The sequence below is a fragment of the Temnothorax nylanderi genome, unplaced genomic scaffold (assembly GCF_030848795.1).
Source record: "Temnothorax nylanderi isolate EJ_2023f unplaced genomic scaffold, tnyl_v1.0 TNYL_tig0009_pilon, whole genome shotgun sequence".
Lineage (NCBI taxonomy): Eukaryota > Metazoa > Arthropoda > Insecta > Hymenoptera > Formicidae > Temnothorax > Temnothorax nylanderi.
The window spans coordinates 1,455,281-1,469,887 of NW_027249071.1; the positions used below are offsets into that span (position 1 = coordinate 1,455,281).

General features: G+C 42.0%; 1 protein-coding gene across 13 annotated transcripts in view; it reads right to left on the minus strand.

Moving 5' to 3' along the window:
* Trol (terribly reduced optic lobes) overlaps positions 1-14,607 on the minus strand; it is a 154,346-nt gene that overhangs the window by 15,476 nt on the left and 124,263 nt on the right. For 12 of the 13 annotated variants that reach the window (XM_071726196.1, XM_071726201.1, XM_071726191.1 and 9 more), the window contains 24 exons: positions 14,284-14,391; positions 13,862-14,008; positions 11,396-11,506; positions 10,950-11,081; positions 10,438-10,707; positions 9,749-9,811; positions 9,463-9,477; positions 8,419-8,646; positions 7,855-7,992; positions 7,523-7,771; positions 6,267-7,140; positions 6,062-6,186; positions 5,801-5,978; positions 5,512-5,722; positions 4,966-5,106; positions 4,466-4,759; positions 4,186-4,388; positions 3,689-3,914; positions 2,994-3,364; positions 2,547-2,829; positions 1,805-2,246; positions 1,177-1,473; positions 462-592; positions 202-382 (listed from right to left, as the gene is read on the minus strand). In XM_071726196.1, coding sequence (XP_071582297.1) covers positions 202-382; positions 462-592; positions 1,177-1,473; positions 1,805-2,246; positions 2,547-2,829; positions 2,994-3,364; positions 3,689-3,914; positions 4,186-4,388; positions 4,466-4,759; positions 4,966-5,106; positions 5,512-5,722; positions 5,801-5,978; positions 6,062-6,186; positions 6,267-7,140; positions 7,523-7,771; positions 7,855-7,992; positions 8,419-8,646; positions 9,463-9,477; positions 9,749-9,811; positions 10,438-10,707; positions 10,950-11,081; positions 11,396-11,506; positions 13,862-14,008; positions 14,284-14,391 — 5,418 coding nt within the window. The remainder of the gene's footprint in view (positions 1-201; positions 383-461; positions 593-1,176; positions 1,474-1,804; positions 2,247-2,546; positions 2,830-2,993; positions 3,365-3,688; positions 3,915-4,185; positions 4,389-4,465; positions 4,760-4,965; positions 5,107-5,511; positions 5,723-5,800; positions 5,979-6,061; positions 6,187-6,266; positions 7,141-7,522; positions 7,772-7,854; positions 7,993-8,418; positions 8,647-9,462; positions 9,478-9,748; positions 9,812-10,437; positions 10,708-10,949; positions 11,082-11,395; positions 11,507-13,861; positions 14,009-14,283; positions 14,392-14,607) is intronic. The other variant, XM_071726258.1, reaches the window with a different exon arrangement.

A 14,607-nucleotide genomic window follows, 5' to 3' on the forward strand; every position in this document is an offset into this window, starting at 1 on the left:
AAATTACGCTCTGTTTCGCGAACAATTTAACACGGTTGTGATTTGTACCTGGTATTTCCAGCAAGTGTTTTGGAAATGCTGCATCCAATAATACAATGTGTAAGAATTAAATAATGTTTAACGTTGATTTATCTATTCTCTAACTCATAACGAAGAATATAAGATTACATTCAGCTTTAATGCAATTAAAATGAATCGTACCTCCAACAGTCAGCGTGACTTTCTTATATCCAATGTTTATTCCATCGCTCACTTGGCAGACGTATATGCCGCTATCAGATACCTTCACGTCCCTAATGACCAACAATCCACTCGAGTCTTCCACGCTCCTGTCAGGCGGTAATTGGCCACCTTCTTTCTCCCACCTGATGTGCACCGAGTCCTATTTTCAACCGTAAATAAAGGATTGCAATTATGCCCACAAGAGGATTTTATAAACAGAGAATTGATGAAGGACTCACGCTATCTTTGGATCTGCCTGTGCAATGATATCGGACGGTATTTCCGGTGTGGACAATCTGGAATTCCGGTTCCTGTATGTAAACTATGATCCTCGGTGGAGATATCGGGCCCTGCGTAGTAGTGTGTTCGACTGTGAGGGAAATGAAAATAACATTGATTTGAAAACGAACGCGATTTCTTCTCAGTTTTCTCTTATACTATCGTAGGACTTAACGCGACATGACGAATAACAACAGAGATATGGACGATATGGAGGATTATTGAATCTTGCAAATCTGTGGATACACTGCAATGAATAAGCGACATTTGTCCGTGACACAGGAATGCAACCACCATCACATTTTGACGAGACATCGTTACAATGACGGTTATTTCGAAGAATGATACATTTGTATTAATTGCTACAATACACATATTTTACTGTACGTCGACGTCCGTGATACTGAATACCATGTACCAGGGAAAAAAGCCAAGCTTTTCCGTAAATACTAATCCTGCGAAAAAAAAAAAATTACGGAACTGTGACAAGGACTGCGACCCAAGGAAGTGCCATCACCAGACTTGGTGACGATCTACGATCTGATAATGATCTACGATGACCTAGCGACAAACGCAGACATGGTTGCGAGATGATGATCCGAGTGCTCTCCCACGCCAATGAATCATCGATGGACGGACAAGATGCGAAAGCTCTCGCTATGTAGTCCGTCAAACCTGGCGTAATCGACGTCACAATCTTGACCAGTTCCCTGCCGCGGTAATTCACGATGTGACATTCCACGTTGCAAGGGGTATGTCCCATATGGACGAACCAAGTGCGGACAGCTCCCTTCTCTGTCTTCATTATCGGACCGATTTCGCCGCTCCGCGCAGTTATGGGAAATCCGTCGAGCGACGACATTTTAAAATAGATGTAAAACGTGTCTGGATAGTCATAGTTGCACGTAAATTGGATCGTGGAGTACGGCTCGACTTCGCCGTGCATGGGCATTAGGCTTACCATGAGTTCACCTGACCAACGTGTCGTTATTACTATTCTTAGGCGAGTTTAACGGATTTTTATTATAGTATAATTTCAACGAAAGGATCCTGCTCTCACGTTCACAAAAAGATATTCAAAACTAAATTCGACATAATAAATTAGATAAGATAGAATTGACCTTCTAATTATTTTTTTTTGCTATTAGAGTGATTTATATATGTATATATCCGCTATAAATATAATTTAGTCCAATTTACTACTCGTTTATTTTCAAATTATCTTATTTTTAAACTGAAGTGATTGGAAACTAATATAATTCTGCATGTAATATTTCAAATATTAAGAAACGCTGTTACTTACCGGTACCACTGTCTTGGCAATACTGTCCCGTGAAGCCCGGCAGGCAGTGGCACTTGATATGGCCGGATCTGCTGATCTCGCAGCTCTCTTCGTTCTTGTTGCACGGACAGAGATTGCACGCGCCCAAGTAACTGACAGTCCGATCGCTGGTGTCTCTGTAATAACCACGAGCGCAGGTTTCGCAGGAGGTGCCCGTGTAACCGGTCGGGCAACGACAAGCCTCGACCTGGGTCGCTCGTCGGTTTCCAATCAAATTCTCCACGGCCGTGTCCATGCTGATGTCGCTGATGTATGTTGCGGTCATTCGCTCGCTGTGGGATGCTCGGACCAAAATAGCCTCCAGATTGGAAAGCACGATCATGAGATCCGTCCTGGAAGCGCTGCGCGGTCCTTCGGTGGTCAGTCGTCTCCATTCGTGCTCTTTCAACGGAACGGAATAGGTCTGTGAAAGATATACACGTGTCACTAACTGCAAAACGTCGAAATTCCAATTTAATTTATATTATATAGACATATAGAGCTTGATGCTTTATATTCAATAAAATAAAGTAAATGATAAATATGTAATGTATTAAATAACAGTGTTTAATTAAAAAATGTACAAAGAGATTTTATTAGAATAATTATATGGTCAAAAAATGTTTTGTCAAGTGTAATTACTAAATAATATTTGAGTTCAGACATTGAATTCTTCGAGAGATTTCCGGTGAAGTTTATAAAACGTCAGAGAGACTCTACGTACCAGCGGAATCTCGGGTTGAACTTCCACCGGATTCGTCCAGAACAATGTAATGCCGTTGCCAATCAGTAGAATGTCTTGATCCTTATAACTCTGAGCGCCAGGATACGCGGTGATATGCTGCGTCAAAGTCAAGTTTCCGCCGTAACTCTTAACTTTGTTACCGGTGAAGACGCTCGGTAGCGACCAGAACAGTCTGTGGCTCCTACTATCCGGATATCGATAGCCGATTTCATTCATTGCCACATTTAGCTCGAAGCCATCGTCGATTATGTCGCGTCTAGTCCTACATAAAAACACGAAATCGAAAAATTCCAATTTTATTTAATATTATATATATGTATAAATTTTACTTATCAGAACAAGACAGAGAAAAAATTAATAAAATTTATTCATGCTTATATTAATTGGAAAAGCTATTCTAGAAAGAAATAAAATGCGTGTACTTACGAATCCGTGAGAGTGAAGCCGTGATGTGAGTCGTATACCCACATCGGTATTTGCTGTACGTACAATGTGCTCTCGTGACATTGATCAGTTACCCCGCTGCAGTAACACTCGATGCATCCATCAATGTTCTCGGCGCGTAATCCGTACGTCGACGGGCGGCATCGATTACATTCTGGACCCTCGACGTTCCTCTTGCACTCGCATCGGCCGTCGACGCAAGAAGCGCCGCGTGAACCAGCCTCGTTGCATCTGCATGGCTCGGGTCTCGGGCTTCTGTACGTGCAATCGTTCGGCGTGCCTCGGGTCGCGTCTCCTTCGTATCCCGGTTCGCAGAGCTCGCAGAACTCACCGGTGGTATGATGAGCGCAATTCTGCCAAGGTTTTCATAGCAAATTTTTATAGCAATTGCTTCTAAATATCTATCTGCATATTTATACATAGTCAATTTTTATAAAATTTTAACTTTAGTTCAATTTTCATTTTCAGATTTTATAATTTATAACATATTTTATATCGATAAGATAAAACTGTATTTTGAAAAAAATACTGCATTTAAATCAAGCGGTTATTGATGCAATATAGCTATTTCGATAAAATTTCTTGTATATAATCCATTAAAAAAAGAGTTCAATTATATTATTAAAATGTAACGTTATTGCTTGATTAAAATGTTTGATTAAAATTGCTTTTATTACCTCGCAAGTGCCACTTTCAGGATCGCACTGATTCGAGTGATTATTACAGTTGCACGACTCGCAGATGCCTAAGTAGAGACCTTCGATGGCCCGGGTGTAACCAACGTCGCAATCCTCGCACGAAAGTCCTCTGTAGCCGGCGGGGCAAGTACACTCTTCAACTTCAACCGCACGAGCCTTACCTGTGTTGTATTTTTCGGCGGTGTCCAAAGACACGAAGGAGAGTCTGAAGCATATATAATATCCCTTGATAAATCGCGATAATGACCAAGATTTTGAAATCTTTTGAAGTAAATATGCTTTTAGTTTTATTTTAATAGAACATCAAATAAACCCGCAACTATTGTTTTAAAATATCGGAAATTTTATCCATCTATTTTATAAAAATTCTTATATTCTTTTAAGGAGCTTAGAAGATAATCATTTTTTATTTATTAGTTGTCATTATAATTAAGAATGTAAGATTTGATAATATCAAGAATGTGTAAAGTACTTACGCAGCTTCGTCTGTATGCGTCGTGTAAGTGGCTTTGATTTTGATAGCTCGTACATCCGCTAACGCCATTAGAAGGTGCTCCCTGTCCGCCTGAGTTCCGTCAGTACGTTGCCAATATTGCTCGAGCAATGGTACGGTGAACGATTGCTGGGAGTTAGGCTCGGGAGACTCGCGAGAGTAGTAGAGCAAGTTGATGTCGTTAGCCTGTATACATTTTAAGTCATTTCTGTTATATCTTTATCGTCAAGCACGCGGATTAAGACTCGCGAATGTGCACTCACGCTGATTAGTTCGACGTCCGCGGCGTTGTTCCTTGAACTTTGACCGCCCGGAGAGGGCACGTATCTGACGGTGTACTTGAGATTGCCGCCGTAGGATGTTATTTGATCCCCTAGGAAAATGCTGGGCAATTGCCAGTAATAGACATCATTGTTACCACGGTTGGGAAACTCGCTGTAAACTATCTCCCGGTTGATGGCGTTCAGATGAATTCCCTCTACAATGTCTGGTGCGTCAGTGCTCTTAGATTCGATTAGAGAGAAACCTCGAATTGAGTTGGTGAACGATACACGAATCTGCAACGTGAGAATGATTTATTTAAATTTTCATGTTAATCAATTATTATATTTTTATAAAAAAAAGTTGTGTAGAATAGCCGATTTTATGTTTTGTGATAAGGTTTTTATAAAATATAAAATCTCGCTTGTGCAGCTTCTCGTAATAAAAAGACTTTTTTTGAAGCAAAGATAAAAACAGACGCGATGTGATATCTTTGTCGTACCTCGTTCCTGTACCAGTTGGAGGAGACACATTTGTTGGTGATGCCCATGCAGAAGCAAGCTATGCATCCAAATTGATTTGTGGAGGCCAGATTAAAGGTATTCGCCTTACATTGGTTGCAAGTGAGACCCGTTGCGTATTGCTGAAAGACGAAATATTAGAGAATAGACAGCGCTTGTCGATCGCGACGTTGCCGCGCTCATTTTTATCCTAAACATCGATCTATATATATCTACATATATAAAAGAACTGTATAATGTACTTACATTTTTAAAGTTAAAAAGAATCCACGAAAGATGGATGCAAGAACAACAATAAAAATCGTTACGCGAGGTATCTGGGGAATCGCGCAATTTATCCCGCGATAGATTTTTTGACGAAGTGTCAGTGGATAAATTGCGCGTTTATTATATTTATTTACAGAAAGGAATCTTTTCTCATGTGAGATTACGTGATCGAGAAAAAACACGCGATTTCTGAGGCATCCTGTACAAAATTACTCGTATGTAACAATAGTAACGGCGCTATTTATCAGCATGCTATATACCTTGCAATGACATTTTCCGGTGTGAGTATCAGCGTTAGGACTAAGGCTGCCGTTAGGATCACACTGTTGAAGCGGAACGCACATATCTCCGGGAATAAGAGGATTCCCTTGGTAACCGACGGCACATTGCTCGCACCTGCGTCCAACGTAGCCAGGAGGACAATCGCACGTGGGTTGGCCGTCAGAACCAAGATGACATGTGCGGGCGAACCTATTTATAATATGACAAATTATGAAAGTGTTTCGATTCAAAATATCGCTAAGGTAATTTAATCCATTCGCGTCTTACTGATTCGACGGGTTGGTAAGCGGGCAAGGACAAATCTGGCAAGGAATGTTCCTCGAGGGATCGCCGTAATATCCCGGAGGGCACGGTGGTTCATCCCTGTAACATTGCCCGAGCCACGGTCCACTTTCGCGTCTCAGATAACCAGGTGCGCAGTGCTCGCAAGACAGACCGGTGTATCCTTGAAGACGATTAAGATAATCAATAAAACAAATAGAATTGGTTTTACTCAAATATCTAATTAATTGTTAAAGAAATACGTACCAGTAGGACATTGGCATTCCTCGACGAAGGACGCGGTTCCTAGACCGGTGTTTCTTGCATCGGCGGTGTCCATAACGATGTTGGTGAGACGAACGTCCAGCTGCGGCGAGTCGTCGTATTTTACTCTAAAACATATCAAACGTATTAAAAAAAAATTATTCTAATCATTCTTCGTCGTCAGTGATATCCTAGGCTCGATGCATACTTTATAAGAATATTGTCCACGTTCGCCAGCGTCATCATAATATCCTCCCTGGAGGCCAGAACCTCGTTTCTTCCTTGCTGCTTGTACCAATCGCCATAGAAGAACCTGACGGACCTCTCGTTATCGTAATCCGGCGTTGGCTCTTCACCTTTGTGTATCAGGATGTAATTGTTACCGCTTAGGATGACGGAGGGTGCGTTGTTCGGCGCGCCGTTGCCGCTGTGGCGGATCGAGTATCTTAGATAGCCGCCGTAGGACTTTAATTGACTGCCGTGATAGGTCTCCGGCAACGCAAAGTAGGGATTGTTGTAGATGTTCAGATCGTTGCTGAAGGACTCTAGCAGCTGAACGCCATCCCGACCGAGCGGACGGATCTGAGATATCTGATTGCTGACGTCGCCGTGGATCTTAATCGTCGGGACGATCTCGACGGACACGATCTTTTGACGGTCGAACGGCGGCGGGATCTGATAAGTGAAGAGATTGGCGCTGCGGCACTCGGTGGCGACGCCGAAGCAGAAGCACGAGATACACTCCTCGGCGGTCTTCGCCTCGGAATTGAACTTGCCCCTCGGACAGACGTTGCCGCGTTCCTTCACGACAACGATGGCATCCGGCACGGCGAAGACGAAGCCACCGACGTTCAACGCCTCGCACGAGTACGCGCCCTGGTCCTCCGGTTGTATGTCCGGACATGTCAGCGTACCCGTTCCATTGGTGGACACGCTTGTGCATTTCGCGGGGATATGTCCCCAGTTGAGACGCCAGTTGATCTCCGGTATCGGAACGCCGATCGCCGTGCAGGTGAGGACCAGCATGTCGCCCGGCACAAGGACGACCATCGGCGGCGGAGGTTTTACGATGTAAACGGGAGCTACAAGGAGAACAAATCAGATATAGTCATTGTTATAATAGTGTTAATAAAAATAGACATTGCTAATAATGTTACAATGATCAACAATAGTGACATCTCACACACATTGAATTGTTAATGAGATAATAAAAGATCCTCTCATAATAGAAGAGATACATTCTAAATTTGACTTTCAAAAACTTTAAAATAGTAAAATGTATTAAAGTATAAAATATGAACTTGACTTTAGAAGGCCAATTGATTGATTTTAGAATGTGTTCGACTGTGAAAGTTTTATAGCTACTGTCCGTCATTTAACTTTCGATCGCGAAACGAAGATCGCCAGACGATCGGCGACAAAATATTGATGCTTCGCGCTCATGAAATTCCCATCGATACTAACAGCATCCAAGTTCGTCGCTGCCGTCCAAGCAGTCGCGCTCCATGTCGCAGTGGTAGCTCTTCGGGATACACTGCTTGTTGCTGCTGCAGGCGAACTCGTTGTAACGGCACGGGGATCCCAGGGGAGACGGCGCGCAGTTCTCCTCGTCGCTGTTGTCCGCGCAGTCCTTGTCGCCGTCGCAACGCCACAACTTGCTGACGCACTGCTTATTATTGCAGCGGAACTCGTTGGGCTCGCATCCGTGCGGACCTGTCGAAAAGGACGCGTGAAATTCTCACCATAAAGTATGAACGCCGGATATATCCAGCCTCGTTGGTACCTATCATACTTACTGCATCGCATCTCGTCGGATCCGTCGGTGCAGTCGAATTTACCATCGCAAACGTACGATTTGGGAATACAGTCGCCGTTGCTGCAGGTAGCCTGATCGTACTGGCACACTTGCGGCGGTCTGGTAGCCGGTTGCTCAACTGCGTGATAATTAATTTGTTATTACGCGGCAAATCTTCATTAAAAAGAATTTCGATTTTACCCCGGAAACGAGCGCCTGATTCTTTAGGGGTGATTTTTACATCTCAATTAAAAGCCACTGTTATTAATTACATATTGCAGATTTTTGACTATTCTGTATAATTTATTAGTGTTTGTGTGAGGACAATTTGTATATAGATTTACTCAACATTTTCTGAAAAAAGTAAGGAGAAACTAAAAAATATGTAAAAAACAAAAGAAGCACATTAAAATTACTGTGACGTGAGCTTTATTTCTTCGATACTGGGATGCAAAAATCACCCTAGGCGCCCGTTCCTTGGTAAGTAACGGTTCTCACGGCTGTATCTTATCGCAAAAAAATTCCTCACAGCTGTAAATCGGGAAGGCAAGACAAAAGAACGTACACTTCTCGACGGTGAGGACGACGCTGACTTGACGGCCCGGGGTGGACGGTGGATGACCCACGGCTTCGCAGATGTACGTTCCAGCGTGATCCAGTTGGATGTTGGGTATCTCCAGGCGACCATTGATGTCCCGGCTGCCAGGCGGCAGAGGAAGGCCGTTGCCGCGGACCCAACGTACTCTGGCACGTAGAAGACCCTCGTCACGGCATTGGAACACGACCTCGCGACCTGATCGGAACGGTTTTGCACGATATAAATTCCGCTCGAGAGTTTCGAGAGATTGCACCTTTACGGATCATTACTCCCGCGGTACGTCAAGTGTCCCGTCAAGTAAGTGATCGGTAAGCAAGCGGACGTCCCCGTTTCTCAAATTGAGACGATGACGGACAACGTGTTAGTTTCAATTCGTGCAACACTTCAGTTCTTCTTAATCGTGTTACTCGATACGCTGTTTGCATGTAGATAGTAAAAAGTAAAACATTCTAGGCAAGGCATCCGGCATAATGAAATCGAGATTCTTCGAGCGAATTAGTGTCAAAAGAGTTCTTATTAATAAAATGTAATACACGATCAGGATTAGACACCGATAATCGAAGATTTCGTAAATAGTTTTGTAGCCCAAAATTTGCTTGTTCTGAACGACATTAGCTATCATGCACAATTAATATTTGCAAGCATGGCTTCATACGATATTACTAATGTAATTTTCGGTTATTGATTTAATTGTATATAAAAATTGCATTTCTTAGAAATAAATGTGGTTTTTGTAATTTTATGATTGCAATATGTGTATATATCTGCGAAACAAAATGTCGAACATTAAATTATATTTAATAATCAGAGAATTTATCGAAAGTTTTTTTAAGATCAATTGTGTTGCTTATTTTGCTTAAAAAAGCGTTTGCAACGAGAAGATCATAAAAAGCGATAATACGTATATCACTGAAATAATATTTCCAATTTTGCGCATCTAATGATTCATGAAGATTATTTTAGCCCATTTTAGCATGATTTTTGCAGCTTATATTTTTTGAGAAGTCTTACCTTGCTTCGCCGGGTCTGGCCGAGGCAAGAAAAAAAATAACAAACACATTCATTAATTAAATTTTCTTTTGGGAGACTCAAATTTGTCGGCAACGCGGCACTTGTTGCTTACTATTATTTTGTGTTAATTTTTCTAATACCTATAAGATAACTAAGATGTTCGATTATTGAGATATTTTAGTTAGGTGATAACTATTGACTACAAAAATTGAAGTTGCAACAAATGCATGTACAACATATCATCAAATCCGTACACAGCTTAATAAAAAGAAACTGTAATACTTACTTTCTTTAATCACTTGTTCACTGGGATACGTCTTCAGTCTAAGATCAGATGTTCCGTCGGTATCTACGCACGAACGAAAATAATAAGTCAGTAATAAGTAATGGTAAAAGTATCAGTAGTCATGATTAATGATTAATAAGTGTATATACAGAATCAACGGTCGTGTTATATTAACTATGTTAATTTCTACCCGGCACCTCTTCGCATTTTTCGTCTACAAGGAAATGCTATCCTATATTTTTTAATTCAGTTATTAATTTCATTTAGAAAATATGATACACACAGTGTAATGTCTACCTCTACTATAAACCGCCGCAAGAATCGAGAGAGAGAGCGCTCATAGTACACCCCTCGTATTATTTATTATAAAAAAGATATTTGTTATTCTCAGATTAAAAGTGTGTGTATTATCGGGTAAAAGCGGAATTGTAATTTAAATGATGGAAATACAATACAGAACTCATTTGCTTGTATCTCATCCGCTGCAAACGGGGGATAATAAATACCTTTTAGTGTTACATAAAACATTACAGTATTACGTTACAGCAGATATTATGTTACGGTGTCATGGATATTTACAAGGTATTATTGATTAGCGCATGGCGTGTTATCGGCCGGCTGGTGCGGTCCCCTTTTCCCGAAGGCGGCCTCCGCTCCGGATGACTAACTACAGGGGGGGAGGGACTCACAATTATCATAACTGCAATCCATCTCATCGGACATGTCTCTAGGACAGTCGAGCCTTTTGTCGCATCGCTGATGCAGCGGGATGCAATGACCGTCATTGCACATCCATTCGTGCGCGCTGCACCTACTATGATTTCTTTGCGTCGCCCTATAGTGACAGCCCAACTCGTCGCTGTCGTCGTACGGGCAATCGATCCGGCGATCGCAACGTTGGTGTTCAGGTATACAATCGCCGCTCTTGCATCTCCATTCCCCGTGCGAGCATTCGCGATCTTTAGTTCCGTCATTAAATGTGCGAGTGTCATTATGCTGCGTTTTCGCAGAGTTTCTTAGACTATCTTGGCGACTAGCCGAGTTAAGTCAGGAAGCCGCAATTATTAATTCTTATTTAGTAATTCAAAGTAGAATTCGCGATTCTATCGATCTCGTCTAGCGCTATTATTTGGCGATTTAATATATTTATTTAACGTATTTATACGAGGGCTGTTATTATTGAAACACATCGATAACTTACCGCAATTATGCTCATCGGAACCATCTCGGCATTCTGAGATTCCGTTACAGACGGAGGACGATGGAACACACCTTCTATCCGAAATGCACATATATTGATCCGCGGCACATTGACCTGATGGTTCTGGCGGCTCTAAAAAAAACATAAGTGAACAGAGATTTAAGAAATATTTTAATTAGATTTAAAGTTATTAAAATTAAAAATAAGATTTAAGAGGTTCAGTTAAAGAACTGTATATTAAACTGCCGTCTCACAGCAACTCTATGTTTATAAGTTATTTCGAAGTTACGTTGATATATACAGATCTGCGTCTGGTTGTATATACCCCGACTTTTCTTTTTTTTTTTATCATTATTTTCATCGATTTTATTAATTTAAAAATTATTAAATATATTATTGTTATCATTTTTAAAATAACGCGAGTATATTGCTGATTTCCTCCTCACCGCATTCTTCCGGTTCATCGGAACCGTCGGCGCACTCGATGTATCCGTTGCACCTTTGATCGGCGCGGATGCAATCTCCATTGGCGCACTGGAACTGGTCCCGCGAGCATCCTAAAATAAGAATACTGCGTTGCACATTAACGAGACAACCGTGAGTCGTCGGTCCGTTAAAGAAACTATACAGATGAGACACAGATACATGTAAAAGGTCAGCCAATGGAGCCATCATATGTCCGTCATTACAATCTAAACAATGATCTAACGTCGAAATATAAATACGATGGAGGTAAAGAGACTTTCATTACCTAGAAAAGACTGTTAAACGTAATCTAGAACAGAGCTGTCTCACTAGTTCGCCTCGCCTTTTTTTTTTTAGCGGCATACCGTCACCAATTTTAGGGACAGCTTTGGTCCAGAATCTAGACGTCCGTTTATCGGGAATCAGTTCATACAGCACAGAATCGACGAGCTAATGCAACGTTATCTTTACGCGTTTTAATTTTTTTATACTGTGTGCACTGATCGTCATCTACGAACACTTAATTATATATAATTCGTCATTCAATATAACTTCAATATGGAACTCAGGAGGAAAGACATTTATAGTCCATTTATATATATAATTTACATATGAATTTGTCAATTTCGACCAATGATATATCCGGATGTTATTAAATAATGGCGTCAAATGTCATTTCTTTAAATTATTTCCTTCTTTTTCTGCTGAAATGTAACGCACAAAAATATACAGGTAAAAAATGTACTTTCCTCGTGATATGCATGCCAAATAGGATTTATGTACCAAACGTTCTACCTACGAGAAAAATAAACGATCTAAATTTTACGTCAGGCAGAGATGCACTATTGTTTATAAAAATGCGCCGGGTAATAAGTAATAAGACTGCGATTATAAGTTTCAAAAATATAATCAAGTCTCTACTGGAACAACCTACACATCTTCTATTCAGCTGCTAACACAGATTGGCAGAAAAGGACATAGATCTAAGAGAATCTGGTGCTTTCGGGTACTTAAAAATATCTAGCGGATAAGAACTTTGACATTTAAATGGACCAGACAAAATGTTTAAGAAAAATACCATAACTTATGAAAAGAATAAATTTACAGAGAAATGTCACAGAAATTCATTCAAGAATTAGACATTGGAAATATTTATTACAAACTGAAAATTAGCGAATCAGTTAAAATCAGTTTTCCAATAGTGAAATAACGCGACAACCAAAATACCATTAAAATGATAATTATTAAAAAGAATATAGACAGAACTAATTTTCTCTTCGCATAAAACTTTTTTATGTTATTCACGCGACAGTAATGGGCCAATATAAATTCATAAATACACGAAGAATTGTTCGTACGTCGAGGTATCGACGTACGAACGACTTCTTCGCCGTAGCCGCGAAATTTGATCAATGGGGCCGTGTCGGGGGGGAGAGAGAAAACGGAATCGCGCGAGACTTCGACGCGTGGGGTGTGCGTGCGTCACCAGATTTTCGAGATCTACAAATAATCTAACCGAAGCAGTACTGTTCGTCGGTAAAGTCGCGGCAATCGTAGAAATGGTCGCAGTGGTGGGTTTCGGGGATGCAAGTGCCGTCGGCGCAAACAAAATCATCCGGAGCACAACTCCTCGGCGTGCTCAGATTTGTCGGCGGCACATCAGCATTTGCATCTGTGTCTGGGCTGTAAGCCTCGTTATCGTCCGGATTCACACCGGCTACCACCCCCGGCGTCTCTGGACGCCCCCTCGAGGAGGCACCCTCCGAGGCGTCTACACCTAGAAGTAACTCAATCTGAGCTGCGCTGTTTCAACGCGGTCGTGTTCGGTTGATGTATTGGCGACGCGGCCGCAACTCATGTACGGCCGTACGCCCGAAAATCTCGAGGATAAAGCCCTCTTCTCGCCGGGGACCGTAATACGCGTAATCAGGACTTAAAGCGAGCCCGGATGCAATAAAGTAGTTTCTGAGACAGGCACGCGGTTGTGTCGCCTTTATTCACATCCCAAGTATCATCTTCCCCTCGGACTCGATCTTGGAAGTAAGATTTATTTAGACTGACGATTTCGAAAGAGGCAAGGCTACGCGGCTTACGGAGATTACCACCATAATAATAACTTGCTCGTTGCGCAAAGTATAACCGAGGGATTAAATTTTAAACCTCGCCCGAGAAATTATTTATTCAACGCTACACGCATGTGTTGGGCAATGACACGAGGCTAAATAAACTGTGGAAAAAGACCGCGTCCTCGAATCCGCGCGCCCATTTTAAGTCCTGGCTTACGAATACGTTCCGAAGGCTAAATCGATAGGCCTGAATCCCGTATCCATCCTCTGAATATTTTATCGATAAGGATCGTTCTCTCGGACCTAAGATTAACTCTTTACGGTGAAGACAATCGCAGGGGGATATCGCGGGATGCGCCGATTCCCCGTAGATTGGCTTACCTCGATGGCAATTAATCTCGTCCTCGTCGCGCGGACAATCCGCACGTCCGTCGCACACTGCAGCTCGAGGTATGCAGCTGCCGTCGCTGCAGGTGAAGTCGTCGGGGTGGCATTCTTGGCCTGAACCGCCGGTCTCTCCGCTATCCGCTGCAAAGTGGAAACGACACCGCGGTTTATCGAAGCTGCGATTTTTGAATAAAAATTCGCCGAATAGAAAAGAATTTTCTATAAATATCTGACAAATGAAAAACCTCGGTTAACACTTCGAATTTCAAAATACACATCGATATACTTTATTTAAAAAATATCCCACGTAACAGGGTGTAGAGTGCTTTGTAGAATATTTGAATGTACGTCGAACATAACAAGTTTCGGTGAAGTAGCGGAAAAATGTATCTATATATATCCAAAGATATCCTTACGGCAATTTCGTTCGTCACTAGCGTCGTGGCAGTCGACATTGTGGTCGCAGAAGAAGTCCTTATTGATACAGACGCCATTGTCGCAGGGTAGTTGACCGGCGGGGCAGTCTGCAAAAACCAATCAACTCCGTTGAATGGCAAATAAGGGCGGGGAGGGGACGCAAACGATACGCGCGGAAAGATCCTTTGTACGTGTGAACGGAGTACGAAGCGACAATGTGCACAATGTGCACATTTGTGCAATAACAATCATTCCGCGGGCGGCCATTCTTCCTGTCTCGCCAGGTCATCGAGGCGAGGTGCCGCGAAGAATACCCCCTCGGT